At 40.1% G+C, this 27,204-nt stretch overlaps 1 protein-coding gene across 11 annotated transcripts in view; it reads left to right on the top strand.

The window, feature by feature from the left end:
• MCF2L (MCF.2 cell line derived transforming sequence like) overlaps positions 1-27,204 on the top strand; it is a 172,101-nt gene that overhangs the window by 54,769 nt on the left and 90,128 nt on the right. For 2 of the 11 annotated variants that reach the window (XM_074561173.1, XM_074561148.1), the window contains exon 1: positions 11,863-13,016. The exons of the other annotated variants lie outside the window; for them this stretch is intronic. In XM_074561173.1, coding sequence (XP_074417274.1) covers positions 12,905-13,016 — 112 coding nt within the window. In that variant the 5' untranslated portion in view covers positions 11,863-12,904. Of the gene's footprint in view, positions 1-11,862; positions 13,017-27,204 lie in introns of those variants that run through there. 11 annotated transcript variants of the gene reach the window in all.

Below are 27,204 nucleotides of genomic sequence, written 5' to 3'. Positions count from 1 at the left end.
CTCCTGGCCAGATTGGGTGTTTCTGGGGAGCCGTGGCAAGCCCCAAGGCTGGAGGTGCCTTTACCCTTTCCTCTTGCTGTCATTGCACCACCCAGAGGTTATGGGCTTAACACATGTTATGGATAGAAAGCTACCTTCTGGGTGTGATGGAGCTTGTGTTAGGTGCCCAAAGGGGTTCCTGCTGAAATTAAAATCAATGACAAGCCATAACTGTTTGTCAAAACAGTTGAGGAGGTAGGAGGACGCTAATACAGTGTAGATAAGAGATGTTACTATTTGTCAGGACATAGAGGAAGTGGATCCTAAATCATCGCTGCCATAAAGATTGCATCACCCGGTGCCTAACAATAAAGACTACTTTCCGAGGTCCTTTGTTAGAGGGGCCCCCTTCAGAAAAGAAAGGAGATCTTGTTCAGCCAATCCTTTAATAACTATGTCAGTCTGTGTGCATTTGGGGGAAGGGGGGGTCGGATAGATAGCCAGATGAATTTTAACAGAAGGTCTTTGTGTAAAATATACAGACATTAAGAAAGAAATATCTTTTAAATCGGTTTTCAAGACAAATGTGAAGTTACAGGGCAAAAAAAAAGAGTATAGCAGTATTTTGTTCTGTATCGCGGTTACATTATAGTATATACTCCAAGGCTGATGCTTCAAACCTGTTTCCATTTTTCAAACCTATTTCTGGTTAAATTTTATTTGAAAGAGGTTGTTCAGCTGCATATATAAGACAGTAAATACATTTGGAAAGGCTGAATTATGAGGAATTCTGTTTGCTGTACTTGTCTTCATCACATGTAGAGGTTATTTGGAGTTGTAAGGTATAAAAATTCAGCCGTTTAATATTATGTCTTAGTTCTTTATTTCTCAAGCACCAAAGTAAGAAGGCATAATCCTTCATTTAAGCAAACTGAATAGAGATGGTAATTGGAGACTTGAGAATTTAGGATCTGTTACATTACAAATGAATTTATAATTTATTCTCCTAGTCTGTGATAGCCTAATCAGCTGCCAGCACTTGAAAGTTCTGCACACTTGTGATTTATTCAGTTCCATCCTGCTAAAACATGGAGCAGGGCTTTAATTGCCTTTCGTGAAGAATTCTGCCAGTAGGGAAATGGAGCCTCATTCCTTCATTTGCAGCCAGAAAGTGCTTACTTTGGGAGCTCTGAAGTTTGTACAGATTTTAGATCTACCTTAAATACATTTGCTTTAGCTGTTTAATGTCTAAAAAAATTAACACATACTTGAAGACTGCTTTTTACTCCGTTGACAAAGGAGTTTGGCTATCATGCTTATAGCTTCTGTACTTCTAACAACTGTTAAATATATAATGCTATACCATTTATCTCCCTGCATGTGTGCACAACTTGTAAATAATTTAATGTTTTACTTTACCACTTGGCTTCTTCACATAACTCTAACATGAGGAAGATAAAATTCTGCTAAATTATTAATTCACTGGGAAATGGAAACAACTGATATAATTTAAGCACCAAAAATGGTTCCCTTTTTCTCTGTGGGAATCAAAGCAGTGAACGCAGCTGGATAACCGTAAAGGAGCTAAATGGGCAAGGCGATCATAGAATAATTTAGATTGGAAAGGACTTATTTGGAGTCATCTAGTCCAACCACCTGCTCAAAGCCAATCTACGTATTATGGACATGCTCAGTTGAGTTCCAGGATGGAGATGTTCCAGGAATCTCCTGTGTCCTTGGACACATGGGCAGGGCACATGTTGCCCGTTGCCTGCCTGGCTGGTGGAATTTGGTAGCAGCCTGCACCGTTAAAAATTTTCCCACTGGTTAAAATCTTCCCAGCAAAGCACACAAGCGCTTCGGTGGCATTGTGGCAGAGATTATTTCTTGAGCAAAAAATTTCCTGTTCACTCTAAATGGAAATTTAATAGATCAAAACACAGTGACTTTATGAAGGCTTCTAGGTCTTACTACTTAAAATAATCTGATTTTGTTAATTTTCATACTAGCCAGTAATTTCTTTTAGTTATTTACTTGTTTTTGTTTTGTTTTGACACATCCATGTACTATATTTAGTTTTCCCAGATTGGTTTTAAATGTTTGAAGATAAATAAATGGTTGTATATAGGGAAATATAAGATCTTATAAGTATCCAGGACAGCAGCAAAGTCCAGGCATGTATCTGCAAAGCAGAGTGCTCTACCACTCCAGTCTGATGCAGAAAAGCTTGCATGGTATCATGCATGGTTTAATAAGGAGCTATATAAACTGTAGTTAAGCCTGTGTTCTGCAAAGGTTCTGCACTCACTAACGACATTTTCCCTGATACAACTTTGGTTTGATTTGGATTTATTTGGATTTCGGAGTGGCTGGGATGTTCCAAAATGTTTCTTTATTGTGTATCTTTAACATGAACTGCAGCATCTGTGCATTTTCTGTTTCATTTTCCTACCTGCTTCTGACTCCAAGGATATATCTGAAAATCCCATATGTTCTTCTGATGGGGAAGAAGGTCGATACGCGTGATGCTTTCCAGATGCGCTGCCTGTATTTAATGGTAGAAAATTAAAAATGTCCCGTGCAGACCTGTGAATTACTAATGGAGGCACCATGTGCTGCGGCCTCTGCACATCTCAAAACTGAGCAAAGATTACTCCTGTGACCAAATCTCCAATTTATGTTTGATTGCAAAATGAAAGGACCGGTTCCCGAGATGAGCCTATCCTTCGGTTTGGAGTTACACAGCTGATTGTTGACCACCCTGGTCTGCCAACTGTTGTCAGTCACACAGGTGAAACAACAGAGGCTGTTTGGAGGGCAAAGCGGTTTTTCTGTGGGGAGGGTGGGATGTGTGTACGGACCAAAACACACACAGTTTAAATGCACAGGGACAGTATATATGGCCTGGTGAATGGAGTGGTGAAAGCAGGATCAGAATTGTCACCTGGAAGAGATGCCAGCTTTCTGGAGCAGATCACTCTCCTCAAAGATCGCAACTGCTTCATCCCTGAGACCAGGTCATTTTCAGTCTTTTAGTGTGAGCATTGTTGCTGCTGCTTTCTGAATAGTTGCACTTTCAGTGTCATCATCATCATCTTCCTCAGACAAAATGGGATTGATCGAATCAGTTGAAGAGTGAAATGAAGAGTAAAGCAATGGGGTAATGATTCTAATTGTCACACTTTTCAGAAACACATGCTTGATGGACGGCAGAGCATGCCTGTGTAACATTTCTATTGTATGGGGATAAATAAAAAGTGTTGGCACAGCACTGTCTTCAACTGACAAGTGACAAGCATCATTTAGATCATCTGGAAAAAAATAATCCGTGAATCCAAATGTAACAAATGAGACGGAACTCTGAGAGGAAGGAAGGGACTACTGACTGCAATTGACCTTTGGTTGTACATCTGTACAGCTGTGGAGAACTACATTTTGTACTCTTTGTAGGCTCTATTCACATGAGAGAATATGCAGGAAAATGTTTTTCCTCAGCTATAATTTTTTATGTGATGTTTTGGCTTTTTCTTTCTCGGTAGCTTCCATACTAACAATGCTATTTCCTTCAGTGTTTTTATGCAATGAGACTATGTCAAGAGGAGCCATGATTTCATCACTGCCAGTTTCTGGTTCATATACTAAATTCACAAAATCTTCAGTGTCTTTCAACATGTTTTGATGTAATCGTTCATTTGGAGACTGTAACTCCAATGATGCATTTGCCCATTGTGCCTTTATATGAGCTCTAAGTGTATAGCCATAAACAGTAATCAGTAGTACTATTTTATTAAATGTGAAGATCTCTGCTGAAGAATCCAGAAGAGACAAGCACAGCTTGCAGTATTCATTTTAGGAAATAATCATTAACCAGTATGCCCAACCTGGAAAACAATAGGTATTTGTAATTTCAGCAGCTTTCCACATACCGCATTTTGTGCCAGGGTTATTGACTTTAACCAGGAGACACATCATGTGTCCCTGTCCTGCTTGTCCTACCTGGAACATATCCACATATAATTCACCATGCAAATGCCCACACCCGGGAAGCAAGAGGGGGAGGTTACTGGGAGCGGGAATGCTCCCTTTGGCAGCAGTATGGGGTCAGGTCAAAGACAGTACCTGTGTGATAGTGGCTGTATTCGGTGTTGGCACTTGCTGGTACGATGCTATGGATGGAATGAGTTTCTCAGTCTTTCTAAGAGTTACAGCCAAGTAACTACGTATCATACAGCATTTGTTTTACATTTTCAGATGGAAATTTTCTGTTGATTCTTAGCTGTCAAAGAGCTTTTAAATTTTTTAATTTAAATGTGGACTTGTTCTAGTCCTTTGCAGTTCCAGATGGCGTAAAGACCCTTGGTGTCTCTCTCACTGTGTGTTTAGATCTATTTGTTTGAATGTCTTTAATTATGGCTGTGTAATTAAAATATGTCTATTAGAACTGACTAGCTGATAAGCAGAATGAGGCAAACTAACTCTGAACAGACTAAAACTTTGACTGTCTAGTATAATCTGACGAATGTCCCACCAGTAGCACCCTTCATCCTAGTTCAACTAAATGTGTTTACCTGTACACAGGGAAAATCCTGTTTTTCTGGAGGCCTGCACGAACAATCATTGAACTCAGCAATTCATTAATTCTTTATGAAAATCTTATTCTTTCTCCGAACTCTTAGATGATTTATCACTCTTGCACCCCTATGGCCATTTCAGAAAGTTGCAATAGAAAACCTACTGTGCTGTATCCTAACAGTGGCCTGAGGAAAAATCGTATTAGGTTCTTACAGCCTAGGGATTTTTATAGCATTTCTAAAAGGTCCCTAAAAGGTATTACTTATAGCTGCATACCAGCTTTGTGAAGTATTAATAGCACTGTTTCTTTTGTGCTGAGTGGATTACTGCCATACAAATTTGTAATTGGTGTAACAGTGCATGCAGAAGAATTTCGAAGCAGCTACTCAACTGAAAACTCTTTTCCTTTATTAATACCCTGTTCATGGAGAGACTAAACAGGAGGGATTGTGAAATATGAAAAAGAATTAAAGCCTGACAGGGAAGAGGTGAGAGCTGAGCACAGGATCCCTTGGGTCTAAAGCATGTGGCAACAGAGAACATTTTTCAGAGGAAGGAAAATGGGGTAGCAGAGACTGAAGGCTCTAAGGGTGCTTCTGGCCTGTGGTAGCACAGCAAGACAATGTCATCTATTTATGTAGGTGCGCAGCAGTCATTTCTCACTGTACACATTCGATTATTGAGAATACTATAAGCCATGGCCAGAGCCCACCCCTTCTGGGAACTGTCTAGATGCATAGATCCAAGTCCATACCATGTTCCACACTTCGTAACTGTCAAAGGTATCATCTTCAGGAAAAGACTTTAAACTCACCCATCTAATCATAGATTTTGCAGTGTCCTGAACATCAGCCTTTCTGAACAATTGAGAAACATCTTCCTAAGTGGTGCTGCAAGAGGTTGCTCTGTCTCCTGTAGAGAAATGAAAGAAGTGCAGGTTTCATTAGTGAGCTGATCACTGATCTCAAATGTGGAAAACCCAGCTGGAGAGAGCAGCGGTATCTGGCCAGAGGGTAGATGGACAGAAACCCCTTTTCCCTGTCTGGCTGCTTCTGCCAGAAATCAAGCCGGTGGGGAAATACTGTGTACCTGCTGCAGTTGTCAAAAGATGCAACGTTTGAACAAGAACCCTCTTTTGAGCATAATGAAAGTATTCCCAAATTCCAGCAAAAGTTCTTTCAACATCAAATTTCGGCTTTCTCTTCGCCATCTGATTCTGCACAGAGCTGTTTGCTGGAAGGTCAGTCAATGTTGACTGCATGTATATGACATTTTTATATGGTCATATGTGTTTATATAGATATGTATATATATATACATATGTGTTTATATAGATATGTGTATATATATACACATATAGATATGTATATACATGCATATATATTAAACATTAAACACAGATGATTTTTGAACAGAGCTTCCACTAGCATAACTTAATGTACAAAGGCAACTGCTTACCCTCAGCCCCTTAGTTTGATTACTACTATTGATCACAGATGTAGCTGGCACGTGATGGGAATGGCTAATGTGCCTAAAACTGTAGTATCTTTACAGGACATTGTCAATAAAGCTATATTTGATAAACCATTTTAAGTTACTTGTTTTCTCTGCCATTGTTTTATCTGCTTTACATCAGCATCTTCCCCTTGCCGTAACTGTGGTGTGCAGGCACAGCTGTGCAGTGACGTCAAGGGTCCCCCATCACTTTCTTTCTCCTTTTGCCACAAAAATCCCCTCTCTGTGGGCCCACTGCCTGCCATGGTCATCTCCCTCCCTTGGGTTGCGCTCACAGCAGCAGCAGTTGGATACTGAACAGAGAGCTGAGCCAGTGTGGTTGGCTCAAAGCATGGGCCTGTATCAAGCACAGGACAGAAATAATTCACAGGAGTTTGTTAATCTGAACAGATTCCTGTTCTTCACATGCCTTCACTTCTGACCAAAAAGGTGAGCCTTGTACCCCTGACAAATCTGCTCAACCCCAATCTGTAATTGTCATTTGCCAGGTCATTTTACCTAACAGAATTTAAGTGGATGAGTGAGCTGGTGGCGATGGTTGCTTAATTAACTCCAGTATCACAGTAGCCAAAGCCTGCAGCTTTGAACAACACCAGGTGCTAATCAGGCTTTTCCCATGTTCTGCCCTCCTGGTCTTCACTATTTTAAGTGTAGTTTCCTTGCTCTTTCCCAGAATGTCTCTGAAGTTTTGAAATTGATTGCTGGTTCCCTTCAAAACTTAAAGGACTTACATTAAAGGACAAACTAGAAGAGCTGTCGTCTTAGATGTTAGACTGCACTTTGCTTGGCTGGTCATAAAGAGCCGTTCTCTTCTAGTTATTTGCCTGATCCACTGTTATTTTCCAAGTATTTTCTGTTCCTAATGGTGGAGGAACTTGTTCTTTTAGAGATGGGTCAGATTTATTGCTAACCCTCAAGAAATTCAGACATGCAATATAAGATTACTTGAATTAGAGGGACAGATGTTAGGCTTTACAAGTTTTTCATTATCTTGACAATTAAATATTATCACTTCCAGAATATTGAAACCCTAATTTTATATCTTGTGATTTTTTTTTCTTGTTTCTTATTGTACTTTTAAATTATGAAACACTGTATTGATTTTAGGATTTATTTTAGTTTAATTTTATTTTTTGAGAGAGATCGCTTTAAAGAAAGACTGGCAGCTGTGGTTCCGCAGCATAATGTGCAAGTATAAATAGAATGCAAGCTGTCCATTTATCTCAGTCCTGATCTACTTATATTCATCTGATGCTTATTACAATCATGGTTTGTCGCTGAGCAGATACATCCAGTTAGGATTAAGCTTGGACAACTAACCTAATTCACTCTTGTGACTTAATTCGGGGTTTTGGTGTAGATTTCTTATAAAACCAAATAATTCTTTTAACTCCTAACCCTTAATACCAAAATATTGAGAATTTATATCACTGTCTATGTTTTGGGGAGATACTGAACTTGTTTGTAATAGCTTTTACGTTTGCCAGGATATATCTCCATTCATATCTATTTCTGAGATTTCTCCCCACTCCAGCTTCTCCTTATATGTCATGGTATTTTGTTAAATGTAATTTCAGTTCACAGATTCTCTATATTACACTATGGGAGCCCTTTCTAAACTTTTTGTTAGAGAGAATGTTCTGATAGAGTAACCTGAAAGTGAAACAGAAAAATACTGTTCTAACAAGCATAAAAATAATACAGGCAAAAGATGTACCTAGACTTTATATTCATCTCATCCACATTGAAAAAGGAAGATTCATTCTTTTCTTGTATTTTAAGAATATTAGAATATTCCTGGAATAATAATTTATTTCTTGGGTTTTCAGACAGGTTTTCCCTCAGCATTTTCCCTCTACAAGAGCCTTGTGGAATCTATGGATATAAAAATATGAAGTTCTGTGTCTTTAATGTCTCCGCTACCCTTTCTTTTTCATTTAAATTCAGCCTCTAGTTGACTTTTTACTGGTTTAGCCTAGTGACTAGCCTCTGGCATGGATTAAGTTTTGTCAACCTCTTCTTGATTTTAAAAATTAACACAAGCATAATACGTGCCATAATTCAACGTTTATGTATAGTTATAAGAAAGTTCAGGACTAAGCATAACAACAACCAGTGCTACCTTGTTACGGTATATGGGTGTTGAACTCTACAAAACAGATTACATTTCAGATTAGAAGTAGTTTGTATGTTATATTTTTAATGTGTGCAAAACCATCATTTTGTTCAATAATGTAGCGTGAGTCCAATTTAGCTTTCTGTTTGTACTTCTGTTTGTACTTCTGTCCTCAACAAAATAAATATGTGTGCAGTGATAGTTGATGAAGCATGCTTTAAATGGAAAAATCTAAACAACATTTCACTTTCCTTCCCCCTCATTTCATTTCCACTGTTATTGTGAATGTGCTGATGCTGAAAGATACACATGGCACTTGCACCTTTTTAAAAAGACTATGAGATTTACCTTGTATGTACCCTTGTATCTGTTTTTTTAGAAACTGTTCCAAGAAACAGTAATTTCTGAGCTCTGCATGTGTGTGAGTTAGATGCAATTCCCCATATAATTTTCATAGCCTTTTATATTCTTCATGCGAGATCTGTCTTGCAGTCAGTCCTCTAGGTTTTTATCAGGGTTATGATGGCACTTCTGATACTGAAGTTTCTCTGCAGAATCTCCTGCCTGCAGGGACTCCAGGGGAAAAGACAGGACAAGTGGTAGATCCAGATCTCACAGGTGGATTCCTGTGTGGCGTGTGCATGGTGGGATCTCAAAGTGCCAGGCATGAGGGGTGCCATGTTTTCTGATCCATGAGATGCACTCTTTTCCCTGAAAAACATGATCTACAATTAAAGAGAAATGGCAACACCAGTGGCCATGGTATATCAGCAGATATGAAGATTAACTTGTTTTGAGGAGCGGAAGAAACACAGGAGAAACTCCAGAGCAGCGTTGATTCTGCTACCAGAGCCTCTTCCAGTGTATAGTTAGGAGGGTATACATGGTCCTATAATGTGAACATTTCTGCGCTGCATTGAATGTGAGGATGTAGGGAAGGGCCTGTAAATAATTGTTAGGGTTTGGAGGAAAAATCACAGTAGGGCATTTGAGATGTCCCATAAAGATAAGGCTCCTATACAAAGAAAAAGATGAAAGGAATGATGAGAACACCCAGTAGCGATGAAAGCTATGGCAGCTTAATTTAGTGATTGCCAAGAAAATTTGAAGTTATTGTACTAAAATATTGTGAGATACCCCGGACTCAAAAGAAGAATCGGAGAGAGTGTATACAGACGTAAGTCAGTGTGGTGATCCTGTTGTCGATGTGCAACCCTATGTCTGCGGTCAGAAACAGACCTGGAAATGAAGCATGAGAAAAAATACTCTGTTTCAGTGCCGTGATTTTATTGGTTCCATCAGGCTGTTTGTAGTCACTTAAAGATAATCGTGGAGGTGTTACCCATTGAATGTTACTGTTTATATGATGTGAAAGAAGAGATAGGTGCAGTCTAGTTGGTTTTGCCAACTAACGCTCAAAGAATGTTACCATCGTTACACTGCTATGTAGTCTGCTGATGCAGTACAGAGCAGAGAAGAAATCCTTCTAATAGCAACTTTTGTTATAGTAATGCCAACGGCAAGGGAAAATATTCAGGTTATTTTCCTGGAGATAGAGGCTGCTGCTGTTTGGAAACTGCATTACACCATCTGTTTCCTTCTGATTGCGCACCACCATAGGCATTGTTGTGATTAATTTCTTTGCTTCTAGGCACAAATTTGAGTGCTTGAAAGAAGATTAAAAGCTTGTTTTGCGGACAGGCATGTAGCTAATGGCTAGCTTTCAGTAGGATTGTGTGCACTTAATAACTTTACAACTCAAGTCATCAATCTTCTGTGTGCATTTGATATGTGAAGAAAGCAAGGAGAACGTCTTTTTGCTTCATTGTAATAATCCTCTGCACAAATTGTTGGTGAGGTTTCCATCGTGTGCCACTAGTGTCAGCGCATGCTCAAAACACCGCTGGGACAAACAGTCACTTTTCTACCTGGTGGCTCGGCTGCTGGAAGAAGATGTGATTAGGGGACTAGAGCATCTCTCTTATGAGGAAAGGCTGAGGGACTTGGGTCTCTTCAGTCTGGAAAAAAGACAACTGAGGGGGGATCTTATCAACGCTTATAAATACTTAAAGGGTGGGTGTCAGGAGGATGGGGCCAGACTCTTTTCAGTGGTGCCCAGCGACAGGACAAGAGGTAACAGGCACAAACTTGAGCATAGGAAGTTCCATCTCAACATGAGGAGGAACTTCTTTACTTTGAGGGTGGCAGAGCACTGGCACAGGCTGCCCAGAGAGGTGGTGGAGTCTCCAGTTTCTGGAGACATTCAAAACCCGCCTTGACACCTTCCTGTGCAACCTGCTGTAGGTGACCCTGCTCTGGCAGGGGGGTTGGACTAGATGATCCCCAGAGGTCCCTTCCAACCCCTACCAGTCTGTGATTCTGTGATGTGTAGTATCATTGGTGTCCCACTCAGTTGTCACATTGGGTCCTTTGGTGATGAGGCTGGTGTGCTCCAAAAGCCCCCAACAAGTCATAGCCTGCCAGGCAGGAGGAAAGCCCTGATGGTTGGCAATCTGCCACAGCTGTCTCCTGGTCGCATTTGGTGCCTCCACTTGGAAACTTGGCAGCAAGGAGCAGGTTGCTGTGTTGTCTCTGCAGATGTTGTTGTTCCCAGAACCACTGCTTTGTGCTCCCCAGCGACAAGCAGCACAAGAAAATGTGGAATTTTGTCTAATATGGATGCTGTGCCTTATTTCAGTTCCTCTTTTGTTTGAACCCTGAATATATAGTACAGTGGCAGTGTGTAGCATGGTGGTTTTCCACCACTAAGCTGTTCCCTCCCTCCCTCCCTTCCTTCCTTCCTCCCTCCCTCCCTCCCTCCCTCCCTCCCTCCCTCCCTTCCTTCCTTCCTTCCTTCCTTCCTTCCTTCCTTCCTTCCTTCCTTCCTTCCTTCCTTCCTTCCTTCCTTCCTTCCTTCCTTCCTTCCTTCCTTTCCTTTCCTTTCCTTTCCTTTCCTTTCCTTTCCTTTCCTTCCTTCCTTTCCTTTCCTTTCCTTCCTTCCTTTCCTTTCCTTCCTTTCCTTTCTTCCTTCCTTTCGCTTGGTAGGTCTTTGATCCAGGATGAGTAGCATGGCTGCAGTACGCAGTGGCCTATCTCCTTAGTGTAAGGAATTTGGAAAACAAGCGATACTTGCATGAAATGCGTCAGTTTGTATTTATTTTGAGACCTTCCTGGATCGTCACGTTTCAAGATTGTCACATTTGCCTGTGCCTGTGATTTCATGTTGAAAGTCAAACATTTTCCAGCTAAAACTGTAATGATTCTCCTCTGTTAGCATGGTATATTCAAGCTAGTATTTTGTAGTAAGTTTGTTAATATTTACTTCAATGTGACTTAACTAAAGGTTACCTGTTTTAATTTGCTTTCAGAGTAATGATAATTGTTGGTACACCATATTTCAGAACATTTAATTATTCATTTTAATGTGCTCAGTGGTATTATATTGGGGTTGTGGTGGATCTGTGACCATACAGGACATAGTTAAACAGTACTGAGAGGAAAATGTTAACTGCCAAGTAAAGCAGCATTATCAATTTCCTCTCTCCTGCACTGAAAAAGACAGGGGGAACAGACAGTGTAGGGTTTCCTGATATGTTTTAAGAAAGCCTGGGATTCATTTCCCCTCCCTTCCTTCCTATTAGTTGTTTGTTAACTCCCAGGAAGATTCACGTTTTTCTTGTGAGACCTCTCTGCTTACATATCCTGGAAACGGGCTTTGCCTTTGAGGGACTCGGTCCTCACTTCTGTGCAAATTCAGGGGGAGGAAGAGGAGACGGACTGATGGTGAGAGTCTAACTTAGGGAAACAAACCAAAGAGGAGTTTCTAAGTGACAACAGTACATTGACAACAGAATTTTCATTTGGTTTGCTGTCCCCTGAGGAATACAGTGTGCTTCAGACACAGAAGTAGGAAATACAGCAAGTGTTAGCGTGAGATTTCTGCCCTTGGAGTGCGGAGTTGTGAACTTACGAGCAAGACTGTGAAGTTATAAGAAGGACCCTCAACTTGCCCTTCTTCAGGAAAACTGTTGGATGTCTCTTTGCAACAACTGAACATCCCTCCGCTTAAGGAGAAGGATGTGAAGACGGAGGCGATAGTACCAGCTACTTGGGATGAGCAGCGGCTTTGGATCGCCGTGCACGTTTTGCGAGGGCTTTTATTCATCGGAAACAGCAAAGGGCTGTCAGTTTGGATACAGTTATTTTGGATGAAACACTGAACAACAGACCGTTTCACGCTTGTTTTGGGACAGTTTCATCTACTAGTCTGTCCTGCTTATGTGAGAAGCCGTGCCTTCTTTATTCATACTAGCCACACTGAAAGCAGACTGAAAGCTGTGGCAAGATGTCCTGTCTGCTGGGTGCAGCATGCTAGGAACTGAGAAGGTCTTGCAGCTTTGTGCAGAAACTGTCTTGGCATTTTCCATCCACTAAGTACAACCAATTTTCCTTTTTTCTTAGTAGTAAAACCGGGTATTGGTTTCTCAGGAAGAGCACATATAATACAAATAGCTGAACTGTACCCGTTTCCAGTTCTTTAAATCTGCCTTCCTTTTTTATCTTTTTTGCTAGTTTGAATTTGAGAAAGAAATTTTATGTTCTATTGACATTTTAAAACAAAATCAGAGTATCTTTCAGTGCATTAGAAGAGCGTAATTCTGAAGAGCTGATTTTTTATTTCCCTTGGTGAATAACTTGGTGAAGATACAGGGATACACATCAATGTCTCAACGACGCCTTTTAAGGGAAGGACATTTTAGGGTCCTACCAAGATTCATCCAAATCCTGCATGGCAGACGACACTCACGAAATAACCCACGCCAAATATGCTCTGGTGAGATGAATGTATAGGTGATCCTATAGTGTGATTTATATCTATATAGAATGTTTGCACTTAAATTTGAGCAGTGTGGGAGGTGAATATGAGCCGTAAGTAGCCTAGTATTGGTGTTACAGATTTTCTCAACTCGGATGATTCTTGCAGGAATGAGTATTTTTTCTCAAAGCATACTGATGTAGGGATCCAGCAACAGTTATAGTTAAAAAATATGTATCTTTATGCATATTAGATATTACTGATGGATAGCGATTACTCTGTCACCAGTACTTACTGGAGAAAAACATTCTATCTTGGTTTTCCTTGCACTTCCAGGTGTATGATAGTATCTAACAAACGCAGATTTTAATGCTTTATACCAACCCTCCTCTGATACTTTAGAACTCCAGTGAGTGCTCCACTCTTAAAAAAATATAACTAATTGCAACAAAAAATTATTTTTGACTGTGCTCAAAAAATCAGGAAGCCTCTGATCTTTAAGTGTAATGTACTAAATTTAGGACTCGCTGCCATTTATTCAATCTCAGAGTCTGTTTCATCAATATGTAGTGTAATAATATGTTAGTGTGACTGATAATTATATAATCTTTTTATTTAGTAAAGCTATATTGAAATAGGCTAACCCTGCCTGGCTGAAATAAGCTAAACCAGATTTTTCATTAATTAATTATTTTTTTTGTGGTTTTATATGCACACTGACCTATTATGCTTTTTAAAAAACAGGACTTTTTTAAAATTTCTTTTAAAATTAATTTGGACCGTATGAAATTGAAATCAACATAAGCTAAACTACCTTTGTAGGAAAATATAACATTTTCAAGGCCTTTCAATATTCCTTTCTGTAATGTTGACACTCCTAGAAAAAAAATAGGAAGAGAAAAATGCCTCTCTGGTGGCTCCTTTTGCTCACGCCTTCTTTTGTACTGTGCTTACTGAGTCTTTTGTCATCTTTTTTGTTTGGAATGAAAATGGTAAGGTTTTTGGTAACTTCTGAAATGTAAAGATTTCACCTTTCCTGACTTATCTGTTCTGGGCATTCATGATGCCAAGGTTTGATACCTTTAGGAGTGCTATCTAATAAATTATCAAGATTTAACAATTAAATCCATTCAGCTCAAACTAGAAGAAGGTTTGATGTTAATTTCTGGTAATCACAGTAAAGAAAAGTCAAAAAAAATTAGTTGTATTTTAAACACATGAGATGCAGTCTTGCAGAGCAAAGCAAAACAAGGCCTCCTAAAATTTCAGTCTTACCTTCCTTTGGGATTCAACCATCACTTGGTAGTAATCAAACTGAAGTCAACTTCGAAGTGTAGCCATAAAAGTTACCACTTGCACCAATTATTTGACAACATTTATTTACTTCTGCATTTCAGGTGTCTGTTGGCCACTCATGAATGGATTGGAGCTAATGCCAAGAATAGGCAAAGCCTTGTCTGCATAGGAGAAAAACATAAATTTAATACATTGAGCACATTCTAAAACAGATCATTTTCATCATTTTAGCCTAATTTCCTTCAGACTCAGATCCTTAGTATAAATCTTGTATGCTATACAATCATCTCTTACTTACAGGTTCCTTTCACTGTATATAGATGTGTATAGTCAGAGAAATGTACATTTCTGTAGGAAGCTGTCTGTCTTCTCTCCCACCCATCTTTATTATTATTCCCAAGCTCCTTTTGATTGTGTTGCAGCCTTTTCTGTTTGAAGTCCTGAAGTATGCAAAAATTCTGTTTCCTTTTCTTCCTGTTACCCATTTTATGTTGACAGTAGGAAAGCAATTATATGCCTCTAATGTTAACCTTACATATCCAGTAACAATTATTCCATTGTTTTGGTCAAAGCCGCTTTACAGCCTTTTGGACTGATAAGAGTTTTCCCGCCTTCCTGCTGGCAGACCTCAGTTAGCGTTCAGTGGCACTTCCAGACCAAAAGTTGCACAGAAGGTGGATCAAGGGTTTAGATTGTGGAAGAGGAGAGGTACTGCAGCCTGGGAACATTTCTGTCCTGTAGCTACGCTGGGTAAAATTTAAATTTCAGCAAGCATGTATTTCCAAAGTAAATGTGCTTGTGATTCTGTGAATCCCATGATGTATGCATCTCTCTTCTCCTTGTGACAAAATTAAGCCACGCGGTCCTGTTGCCTCGAGTCTCACAGGGCTTTGTTCTCTCTTCATTAGCATCTCTGGAAATTGCTGAGAGCAGGTTTGATCACTGTCACTTTACCCTTTTCCTGCATGTTAAAAAAAAACCTACAGAAGTCTTTACGTGAACAATAAATGTCCTAGTTCATATATTGATTTTGCATTACTTTATTTACCTTAATAAAGGAAGCTGGGCTGGCTTCCAGAGTCTTCATGCTTCATCAAATCCATCTCTGTTTTGTTTTCTTTTTAACGAAGAAGACTTTATTTACTTACAGCTTGTGGACAGTTGGATCTGTCCTCCTTGGCCTAATCCTCACTGCGCTGCTCTCTGCGGGTGTCTTTTACCCAGGGTGGGCTGTGTTGTCTTTATCCCCTCACCGTGGTTGAGCCCTGTCTCTAGTAACACTTGCTCTTTGGAATGCAGAGGTTTGGGACAGGGTGCAGGCAGGGCCCGGGCTGGTATGGCCAGGCTCTTGTGAGACAGAAGGGCATCAGGGTTTCTGCATCTGTCCCTGACCGTACATCTTCTGCGTGCTTCTGCATCTCTGACTGCAGGCAGGTGGGATGGCAGTTGTAGAGTTTGTGGAGGATTTCAGCCCTGGAAAGCCACGGCTTCAAGTGGTCTTCTGCGGGGACACCTCTCTCCTGTCAGCAAGGGAGATTTTCCATGGTGCTGACCTGCTGTGGCCCTTTGTGATGGGCTTCCTGGTGTGGTGCTTTGAGATTTTCCCTCTTCTCACTCCTTCTCTAAGCAAACAGGAACAGTAGGTCAGCTTGAACAGAGAGCTGTAAAACAAGTCTGGCAAGTGGAGACTCTAGAGACATCCGTCTTCAGTCTGTGCTGCGCTTGGTATGGACGAGGAGTATCTTTGGAGGTATCCTGTAGTCTGCATCTTTTCACACTGGATTCAGGTTAGTTTTCTGATGAAAGCAACTGAAGTTCTGAGGCGGTTTGCTTTCGTGTGTACACTCTAGGCATGTAATGAATGGATGGATGAAGAGACTGTCCGTCTCCCACATCCTCCCAGTCCAATCCAAAGAAGTTTTGTGATGAGGTACAGTGAGGCAGCGCTGTGATGTGGATGTATAATACTAATATGCTTCTGTAGTGAAAGTGTTAGATGGAGCTTGGTTAATCCTCAGCCTGGGTAATCCACTAAAAATAGTGAAGAGGAGTCTAGAGGAAGAGCACTTATGGTGCATCTTCCGTGTCAGCCGAGGGGATGGAGATGTGGTGCTTCTTTTCCTGGAATTGTATGAGTATTTCTGTTGGATATTGGGGTTTCTTGTGTGGGAAGAGGGTGTTAACTTACAGGTGGGATAGCAAAATGCGTGGATGCAGGAAACATCAGACTGAATACATAAATATAGCAGACATACTTAAGTACGGAAAGCTTCAACATAGCCAAAGCCTGCCTGGAGCCTGCGTAAACACTGAGATTTCTGGTCAGTGTTAAAGCCTGCCACTACAACTTTATTACTGTTGGTCCCCATGCTAGATAGGTACAGGCATGTATGGCTGTGTTTACTGTTGCTGCATTCACACTTTCATTTGCTGGCTGGATAAATGTGTTGAAAAGGGATTTATTTGAGATTTGGAGTTTCCATGCTTGAGACTTCCATTACTTGCCCTGCTGGCAGTGCCCTGGTACTTTTTCCAGCAGAAAGCTGGAGAAGAGAGTTGGGTGTGAATCCATAGAAGAGGTGATAAACTGCACCAAAAATACTAAAACTATGAGTTGGCAGTGTAATATAACTAGTTCCAGATAGTGTTATGAATATCTGAGTGAAGAACGGTTTTGCTTTGCCTTGTTAAAGCCTGACATGAGTGAAAATATGCTCAGGGCTTGAGCCTATAGCCTAGATATACTGTATCAGACACTGGGTATATCGGCAGTCTGTAAATATGCAGGGTGGGGACGTGAGGGGAGAACACTATAATTAAGAGATAATTACAAGAACAATGGTATTACTGGAGGAAAATATATTTGTAAAGTCATCTTGTGCCACCTGTTGCATTTATGGAACAAAGTTCAGTTAGTACGAAAGTTCTTACCTTCTCAGGGTAGTTTGTTCTGAGTAGAGGAGGGGAAAAGTGGACATTTTTTTTCTCTGACAATGAATCAGAGAGGAATTTCTGTAGCAGAAATGAAGAGCTATTATTTTTTCTCAGAATGGTGTTCGTGGCTGGATTTTGTGGCGCAGGGTAAGTTGGCTTAACTTTATAATAACTGCCAGATCTGGTGAATGTAAACAGACTGTGCAGTCTGCTAAGTCAGGGGTGGGTAAGGTGTGTGGCTTGGGTCTGTGTTCTTGGAAGCGTTTTGAACTCCTTGTTTTATATGTGCCAAAAAAGCATGTGTTTCAGGAGTCTTACTACTATAAATTTTGCTAGCTCATCCATTCTTTAAAATACACTCTGTTCACAGAACGCACATTGTTGGAAGAGTCTGACTGGTGGGTGGTAGTGTTTAGGTTTTATTTTAAGTCCTCTTTTCTGAAGGAAGTAAAATATTAGATATTTTAGGATCTAAATTGCCATATAAGGTTTTTATAGAACTTACTTTCCTCTCAAATGGCATCCCCACTGCCAACTTGCTACCATTTAATATCTGTGATGTGTTTAAATTAAATGATTTATTGGGCCCAGCCAAGTTACTCAGTGAAGAGTGAGCACATAAACAAAAACAGTCACAGCTGTCAGAAAAGTTCCCAAGCAGTAAGTCCATCAAGAATGAGCTGCTTCTTCCCTCAGAAATTAGTTTCAGAGCATCATCACACAATTTCATAGGGCAGTTTCTGCTGCTGGAATGCGTTCAGTGTACGTTTTCTTATAAAGAGGTTATTACTGTTCAGAGATACCAATTCACCAACACCTGGCAAATGTTTTTCTTCCTTCACTTAGGTGTCTGTGTTGACGTCCTGTAAAACTTAAGGACCCTAGCCTCCTTTTTAAACTGCTTTTTTCTGAAGTTTGTAATTTAGCTTTTTTTTTTTTTTCAATTTTAAAATCTTTATTCTTTGTGTTAAAAAGTAAAAGTGAGGGAAATGCATGAGTGGAGGGGTGTATTTTACAATCACGTTAAGATGCATGCTGTGATAGAAAGTAGAAATATCTAAAATAGATGATGTTATCAGCAGATTTTGGAGTGGTCCCACTCCAGATCCCTGAAATTGCTTATTATTTCCCATTTCTTGTACTAAAAAGTGATTTGAATTCCTTTTTAAACAACATAAAATGATAATATTCTAAATTACAATGTAATAAAAGTGACTATTTTAAAACTTTTAGTCCTTTATTCAATCTGGGGGAAGAATGTTATTTCTCCAGCTGTGTGCATAATAACACAGGAATATGTAGGCTCTGGGGTACTGATGTACAGGCCACCACTTTTATTCCTCTGGATAATGATTCCTCCAAGAAAACAAGGCCTTTTAAGAATCTTTCCAAGTAGAGAGGGACACACACACAGAGAATTAAGGGCAATACAAGACCTTGCCTCTAGGCTCCTGTTCCAATAGATCCACTGACTCTGAACTCCTTGAGCCCGCTCTCTTGCCCCTCGCATCTCCCCAACCTCTGTCTATGATTTTTCTCTTTGTCCCTGTTTGCTAAGATTTAAGCTGTCAATGAGTCTTGTTACAAGGAACAGACCTTTTCTAAGGGTTGTTGTTGTGTGACGTTAGTGGTTACACATGTGAATAGAGAAAAAAATGTCAAAAATAGTTGTGTTACTTCAATACCTGTAAAATGAATTCTCAGAAAACAAAATCTGACTGTGCCTGTGACTCTTGAAATGGGGAAAAAATGTCTTCCTGACCATAAGTGATATTTTAAAAGCCCATTTAATTAGAGGCACTAGCATATATGGTACTAATGCCATAATATGCAGTGAGTTAGTAGGAATTTGTATTTTTCCTGCTTTCATGGCTACTGAAGAATATATGCCTTTGTGAGGAAAGGAGATTGGAAAAAATAATCCAATAGTGAAAAAAAGAACCGACACTTTCCCTGATGAATAAGCAGAGATACTTTGTTTCAGTAATTTAGAGTAAAACTGAATTGCTGTTCTTATAGCATGCATTTGCTTTTCCATACGGAGAACTGTCAACAAGAAGGTATTTACTCTCTGGGCAGAACCAGTCCCGGAGACAGAATGTAACTTTATTTACTCCCTTTATCTTCTTCATTGTTCTTTCAAGACATTTCCAATCTCATGTGTTGTTGCAATCTGTTTAGCTATACTGAAGTCATGCTTAATAAGATGGCCTGCACTACTTCCTTGTAGTGTTTAACAAAATGCCACGTGATCTTCAAATTAACCTCAAAGGTTAAGCTAACCTGAAAAGGTTGAACATACATGGCCTCACAGTAAAGCATGCTAAGTTAAAAGGATCAAAGTTTATTGTAAGTTTCCCAGCACTTCCTGATTGAAGCTAGCTGTCCTATTTATTTATTTATTTTATCTTATTTCAGAGCCACTGCATCTTTTTCCAAAGTAGGAAGCGAAGATAAACGCAACTGTTATGTGTTTCATTTCTTGCTCTGTGATTTAAAAAAAAAACAAAACCAAAGAGATTCTATTTTAGTCAGCGTTTAATCCAACTTCACACACCAGTACTGTTTCTTGCACTTGAGTGTGGCATGAAGCCTTCCTCAATCTTGTTGGTCAGTGCTTTTTCTGAAAATAATGGACAAGACCTGCTGATATTCTTAATTTTCACATTTACTTACTCTTTTTTAATATCTGTCATCAGTCTTTGGTGTCATTGACAGTCAGTTTGTCAACTTGCACACAATTTGGGATGAGGGACTGGGCTGTTGAATAGGTTCATTCTTTCCTTTTGGAGTCAGGCTAAAGAACTAACTGGAGGACCCTATGGGGATCTTCTGTAGGGGCTGCTTCTTCTTATCCCCAGGTGAAAAAAATGTGAGATCAGCATGCAGTGAGTCTCATCTTCATCGAATTATTTTAATCAGACTTACATTTATTTCTTATTTCAAAGTTTCTAGTCAATTTTGGAACTTTTGTAAAGAGACCACAAAAAAGTGAGTCCAGGGAGCAAGTTAGAAGAGGATGTTGAAGGACACAGTGGGAGTAGCTTGCACTTGTCTTTTAGTAAGTAGTTTTGTACGCTCAGCAAACATGTAGCAGTTGGTGGGGCAGTTGGGAGAGAATGACCACATAATTTCAGATGTGAGTGGTTAGTCAAGAGTGTACTTTTAAAGTGACTAGTACAATTCTGGTGCTTATTTATCTTAGAGTTGTCCTGGATTATGAGAACTCATGTGATTTGTGAATTACCTACAGTAACCTTAATCTGGATGGGGCTGTATTCTGAAAGTCATTAGGAGTTTAAGATGGACAGTCTTAACATTGTTGCTTAGTTGCATTAGTGATGAGTAATTCTCCGAGCGAGTCCATCTTTTGATTTACTTCTCTGAGAAATCACTTTAGAAGTCTCCACAGTATGTGACATATAGTTTGTATGAATATATGTCAGAGGGTTAATTGAAGAACTTGTTTCTATGTGTCCTTTGGGTTTTGGGGAAGGAGCTACTTGCTTTTCAGGCTTTTATTTGAAGGAAAGATGCAATCTATATTTCCCTCCTTTTCTTCTTCTAGTGAGAGTCATAAGCTTTCATGAAACACAAGCAAGTTGTTCCATGCAGCGAGTCTGCAGAGCAGAATTACTCTTTAATTTCTAAGCCTTCGTGATTCAAAATAAGCATTTTCTCTGTTTTAGCCAAACATTTATTAATTCTCACCGTCTTTGGTGTATTCAAAAGGTGTATATGAGAAAATGGGTAGGGATCAGTAGGTCAGTTGTTTTTAAAGAGAGCTAGCATGTGAAACAAAGAATTCAAGATACTGCCTCTATCCTTTTATATTAGAGAAGCTTTACCTTAGTGCATGCCATAGATGAGTTTCTGAAACAGAAACTCAAAACATGTCCTTCTTGGGAGCCCAAAACTGCACAGCTCTCCTTCAACTCACTTTCAAACTCTCTAACCACAAAAACCTCTAGGACTCCAGTAGTGTGTTCCGACATTTTAACTGGACTGTGCATCTGGGACACAGATAATGTTTTGATATCTGTCTCTGTATCATCTACCATGGTGGCTCTCAAAGATTGTTTAAAGACCTCAGGTGGTGTCTACTACCTTCTTCAGTGTAAACTTTTCCCCTTTTAGTTGATAACGTTTGACCTTCGTTCCTTCTCTGTTTTTTTCTGACTTCCAGCTATTGAAAATTATGTTATTTGTCTGCAAGGTAGGTCGTAATAATAATTTTTGCAGATGTTGTCATGTGAATTTAAGGAGTTATTTTAGGGATAGATTCCTTCAAGGAAAAAAATCAACCTAATGAGTTTTTTGAATGTTTTCCTGTGTAATAAGAAAGTAATAAGCTCTCAAAGTTGAGAAGCAAAATTCTCCGATGTCAGTAAAATTAAGCAAAGCATGCTTTTCTTACAGAAATATGTGATTTTTTTCCTTGAATCAGATAGGATGTGACAGTCTCCAGATGCACATGCTGAATAATGATAGAGTGCTAACTTAATATTTCATGAAGAGATACCTCCTATGACCAAATGAAGTATATATATTGCTTGTGATGAAATCTTGTAATGTTTTGCAGATGAAACAGTTTGTAGACACAACAGAATGCCCTATGGCAGAAAAGGCATCAGAGAAATCAAATATGGATTTAGTCATATTTTAACTCAAGCAGCAAGACAAAATTGTGTATTTAAGATAGCCCGAGGGGAGATTGCTATTTTTTTTCTGAGTATGACTGCAACTTTTAAGATTTACTTTGTCAAAGGGACTAATATTTTTTGCGGTATGAGAGAGGAGCTGCTTTGGCGCAGGTGACTGGCTGTACAGTGCTACTTAAGCAGCATAAGAGCCACAGAGGCTCCAAGTCCCAGAATGATGTAAAGGGAAGTTGGGTGAATCAGCCAAAAAGTGGGACCCTCGGAGTCCTCGCTTGGTCCTTTGGGTCCCTAGGTATCACAGCTTTGTGAGTACAGTTTTCACAATGCCCCAAAATATCCCTCTGGGAATGCCAGATTTGCCGCCCTAAACTGCAATGGCATCCTTAAGCGAGGAGATGCTCTGCTTGTCCTGTGAGGCATCCTGGTCTGGTTAGCACGCTCCGAGTGCGAGTGATGTGCCCCCGCAGTTGAGTACGAAACCAGCTTGTGCTCCCATTTTCACTGCAAGCATTAGAGGAGGTTTGATAGTACCCACCTTATTATTAGAGCTTTAAAACTTAAGTCCTAGTGGTCCCTAACAAAGCCTGTTTCCTTGCCAAAAGAGGGACTTGGGGTTTTGGCCCAGCTCTTGGAATTTCTTTCTCTATTAAACTGTCTAAATACAGATCAGACTGCATGCAGAGAACTTCAGCTGTGTTGGAAGAATTTCTAATGAACCTTCAGGTTTTGAAGTGTTAGGAGATTGTTTTGAGGATCATCCCCTTGGACTCAGGTGTCAGCTTTCTCCCTGAAGGTGCCCAAGCCACCGTTTGGCAGTGAATCTGGTTTACTGCCTAAATAACTGAAATTTGTCTGGGGGTTTGAGGATAAAGCTCTTACAGCCACAAGAGTTAGGGATCCTCCACCCAGTATTTTCCATTCTGGCATGCTTCCAGTAGAAAAAAAGAAAAAAGGTATTCCCAAGCCCATCTTATCAGAGGAGTTTTCAGCCGTTCGCCCAGTTTCAGGTCACCTCAGTTTAGTCACCTTCCGTGTTACAAAGTAACCCGGCATATTTTTCAGGAACAGGGAGTCATAAACAGAGTCATAACAACTGTTTTCCACATTAGATTGCTTCCTTCTCTCAATTACAAAAGCCTATTATTATTATTGTTTACATTTAAACAATGAGAATGCTCTGTCCCCTCTCCCCCTGTCCCAGCACACGCCAACCTCGAACCCGTGCGCTCCACAGGATTTTTACGGATGCTCTGCAACACAGTCGTGGTAGTGCACTGCCGCCCCGAAGTCTCCTCTCCAAACAATGGGCTTGTTCACTCTTGAGTAGTTTAAATTTTTTAAAACAATTTCCTCTCTGTGACCATGTTTATTTTAGAAAGGAAGAAACACAGGTGGCTGTTGGTACCTGCAAACAGCATCCGTGCTTCAGAGATGAAAAGCATGTTTTAGAGCACTATACCAACAGTTAAGCAAGCGAGGGGAGGCAGTGTGGTATGAAACAATAATATAAGAACAGAGAAAATGTGATAAAGTAGGCTTTGGGTTACAGTTTGCCAAATTGTGGAGCACACCAGAAGGATACTGATTAGCTCCCAATCTCTGCTGTTGCATGGGAGGCGGTAACTTCAGTGGAAGGGCTGCTAGATGGGAGCAGGCTCACGTGAGATCTGTGTCTCAGCGTTTAGGTTACTGGTTTGTAGCACCGCACTTGATCTGAAGACCTGCTTGCAAAAGCAGTATTTGCACAAGCTCTTGGTCAGCTAACTGCTGGTGGCTGCACCTGTGAATCTTTAAATGCCTGCGAATCTGCCCCAGCTGGGCTGGCTGAAGCTCAATACCCGTCAGCTGCCAGGAGGTGCCAGACGGATGCATGCTGCTTTTTTGGGCAAACTGATGATAGAGCTGCAAGTCTTTTCCTTCCACTCAGGTACAGCGAGAGCTTCTTCCTTATTGCCTGAAGAAGAAAACATGAAATAAGCTCAGTGGAGTCATGAGGTTTTGTTGTTGGTTTGTGGAGACTAATATACTTCCGTGCTTTTACTTATTTGTAGCTGAGCTGCTGTTTCCTTCACTAGCTAATAAACCAGGGAGATTAAAAAGAAGATACGGATTGCTTTTTTTTCCTGCTCTAAGGAATTATATGCAACTAACAGTAGGGACTTGGATACATCTTATATGTAAGCTGCATCAAATTTGTTCATAGTGTAGGAAAAGAAATTCTAATGACGAAAAAACCCTGAAAGCTGTTAGAAAACACTTCCAGCATACTGTCTGTGTAGTATCTTTGGTTCTTTGCTGATTCCTTGAATTGACTGGGTATCTGTATTCATTATCCTCAGTATTATGTGTTTGGTGTCCTGAAAAGGTGTATATGTGTCTTTGGTATTGGCTAAACTGCTGTAGCGTGGGGATCAAAATAGCAGCAGTCACAGGGTGTTCTGTGTTTGAGTAAGGGGAGAGGGAGGCTTTTGAATAAGGGCATAAAATATGTCCTGTTAAAAAGACACTGTTAAATACTTCAAAGATTGGCTGCAGGATGAGGCTTTAATTGAAGAAGTCTTATTTGCTGCCACCATAGTGCAGGGAACTACAAAGAGTGCCCTCACCCTTGATCCACTTGCCCTGTGCTTCTCTCTTAATGAAACTACAAGGGTAAGGGCTAAGTTAAAATTATGTTCAACTAATCAGGTTACGTGCTTGGTAAGACAGAAGCTGGGGGAAACTAAATGCATTTTTTGCAAAGGCAACAAGAGGAAGAGCAGAAAGAATGGGTGGGGGTCATGTCTGGGGGGGTCTCTCCCTCCTCTGAGATTCGTGGGCATTAGTTCAGCTGCTGCGTGTGTCAGAGCAAGTGGAATTTGCTCTTTGGCCTTCATTCCATCCTTCTTTACATCTTTGTGCTTCTTACAGAAAAGAGAAGAAATACGAAACTGTTTCAAAAGAATTTTGGGGTTGAGGTGTTACCCCAGAGCTACAAAAGCAGGGGGGCTTGGCAAGTTTTGCCTTCTGTTAATTGCAAAGTCCTAATCGGTGGAAATTAGGAGGTGGATGTGATGGGTTGCCAAGTTTTTATAGGCCTTTCCTCCTTGTTAGCTAAAGGTTTGCATAATTACATCTCTTGCCTGGCTGGTGCCTCTATTTTTATTACTGCACATCTCAAAGTAGTGTGAAGGTTTTTGAGGTCTGCTGAAAAATCCTGCCTTCTGAAGTTAGAGGCTGATGCGAATAAACTGCCCCTGGCAGAGGAGTGGTTTTGTTGTTTGAATCCACAACCCTGCCTGAGCTGTCACACCTAGGCAAAAAGTAAATACAGTAATAGGGCAAGTAGCAATATTTAATGTGGAAAATGAAGGTAATGTTGCTGTTAAAAAGCTTGGCCTCCATAAGGCTATCCTGAGCGGGTCAGGAAGCATCCTAGGAAACTGGAAAAGAAGGAAGATGTCTGTTGCTTTAGGCAGATTAAAATCTCAGGGACTGGCTGCTTTTTCAATCAGGTAAGGGTATAGGTTTCCTGTTTGCTTCCTGGAGACTGGAAACGGGACGCAGTTACAGCTGCCGTGTATCTTCACTGCAGTTGTTTATGGATGTTACAACAGCTCTTTGCAGGGTTAGATTTTTTTTTTTTAAGAAGTGTTTTATTAAAGGGATCACTGCCTTTTTTTTAATGATCCACTAATGTTTTCTTAAAAATCCTGAGTCTACAAAGTAAAAAGGTCAGGTGTGATTGTATGTCTCCACAGAGAGCAGGGTGAGCTTTCTCTTTTCTCCATTGACTAAATTTCACCAAGAATATTGCACTACTAAGCACAAGGGTTAAGGTATTTTGTTCTCTTGTTGCAGTGAGATTTTCTTTCTTGGAAGGAAGTGAATTTCTGTCCGGAAGGAGTTCTCCAGGTTGGCTCTTCAGGTCACCTCTTCAGAAAAAGCTAGTCTAAATGTGTTTCTGCTCTTTTTGATCAGTGGAAAATGAGCTTTGGTTACTCTTTGCTGATGTTAAGTCTTCTCTTTTCTTGAGGGAACTCTGAAGCTTGTTGAAGCCCTGGAGGGTGAAAGGGTTGGCAATGGGAGAAATTGAAATACTATTTTGGGAACCTGTAAGGGGAGAGAGAATGGTAAGCTTTGGGGATTGCTCGAAGTGTTTGCTTGTATTTTTTCACACTTTTTCCATAAGTAGGGACTTGGTAAGTTGCTCGGCCACAGGCAGCTTGCTGCAGCACGCATACTTTGGCCACAGAAATTCCAAATCATGAGTCAAAATCAAAACTGGCTTGAAAAGTAAGAAGCTGTTAAGACGGTGGCATTTTTATTCTGTCTATTTTGTGGGTTTGACCATTTTCAAGTGTAATCTCACAATAATGTGGGGCAGATTTATGCAGGGTAAGACTTAAGTTTGATGGACAATTCTGAAGGATTTTTCCTGTACTCACCAACCTAAAATGGCATCTAAGTGAGACGATCTAATAGCCACATTTTTTCATTTTATTTGAAGCTGTGAATTATCCTCCAGCACTGAAATATCCTAACAAACTTGTCCAAAACCACCTGAACTTATTTTAGAGCTTTGATGGAATGAATCTTTTCTGTCTCTTTATTTTATCTCCTATCAAAGGCAGGTTTCTCTTCCCTCTGTCCTGTTTGCTCTTTCAGTATTTGGGGGAATGATGATTTCTGCAAAAGTTCTTTTCCTTTCCTTCCTTTGTAATAAATAGTTTTGCAGCCTTTATCTGTGTTCATCAGTGTTACAGGAGCATATGATATTTTTGTTGGAACCAGTTCTCCCACAACTTCTGACCTGAAAGTTTTTATGCTTCCTGAGTATTTTGTTAATCTGGGGGAAAAAATGATGCTGTATACTTTGAGTCACAAAAAAGGTTTCCTATTGCTGACAAAGTTTTATTTTAGATCTTGACTATCAATATAGTTGCAATTGTGGCACAACACTTTGTAATGGTCTGCGTTGGTTTTTCTTGCTTTCTGCAGTAATGTTCTTTATTAATATATAGTGTTTCAGAATACAAAATAAACCTGCTTTTCCATTCCTGAGTTCAATTCCTGTGCTACTTTCATCACATTTCTGTTCTCGTTACTCACTGTTGGGTTATCATTTTTGTTGCCACTAAACTCCTCATCTATTTCTTTTTCTTAGCTCCTTCACTTGCTCCTTTAATCCCACTGCTGCTATAAAAATGGATCTCATCCTGTTGATTTTCCTGAATTTTAGTCCTACCTTCTGTCTAATGTCAGTGGCAGTTTGATTTCCACCTTTAATTACAGTTTTCAGTTCTTACCGGACTGCAGTCTCCCATCTACTGAAT

Source organism: Larus michahellis, chromosome 1 (assembly GCF_964199755.1).
Source record: "Larus michahellis chromosome 1, bLarMic1.1, whole genome shotgun sequence".
Lineage (NCBI taxonomy): Eukaryota > Metazoa > Chordata > Aves > Charadriiformes > Laridae > Larus > Larus michahellis.
Note: the sequence above shows the minus strand (reverse complement) of the source record. Positions and strands in the feature narration are given on the sequence as shown.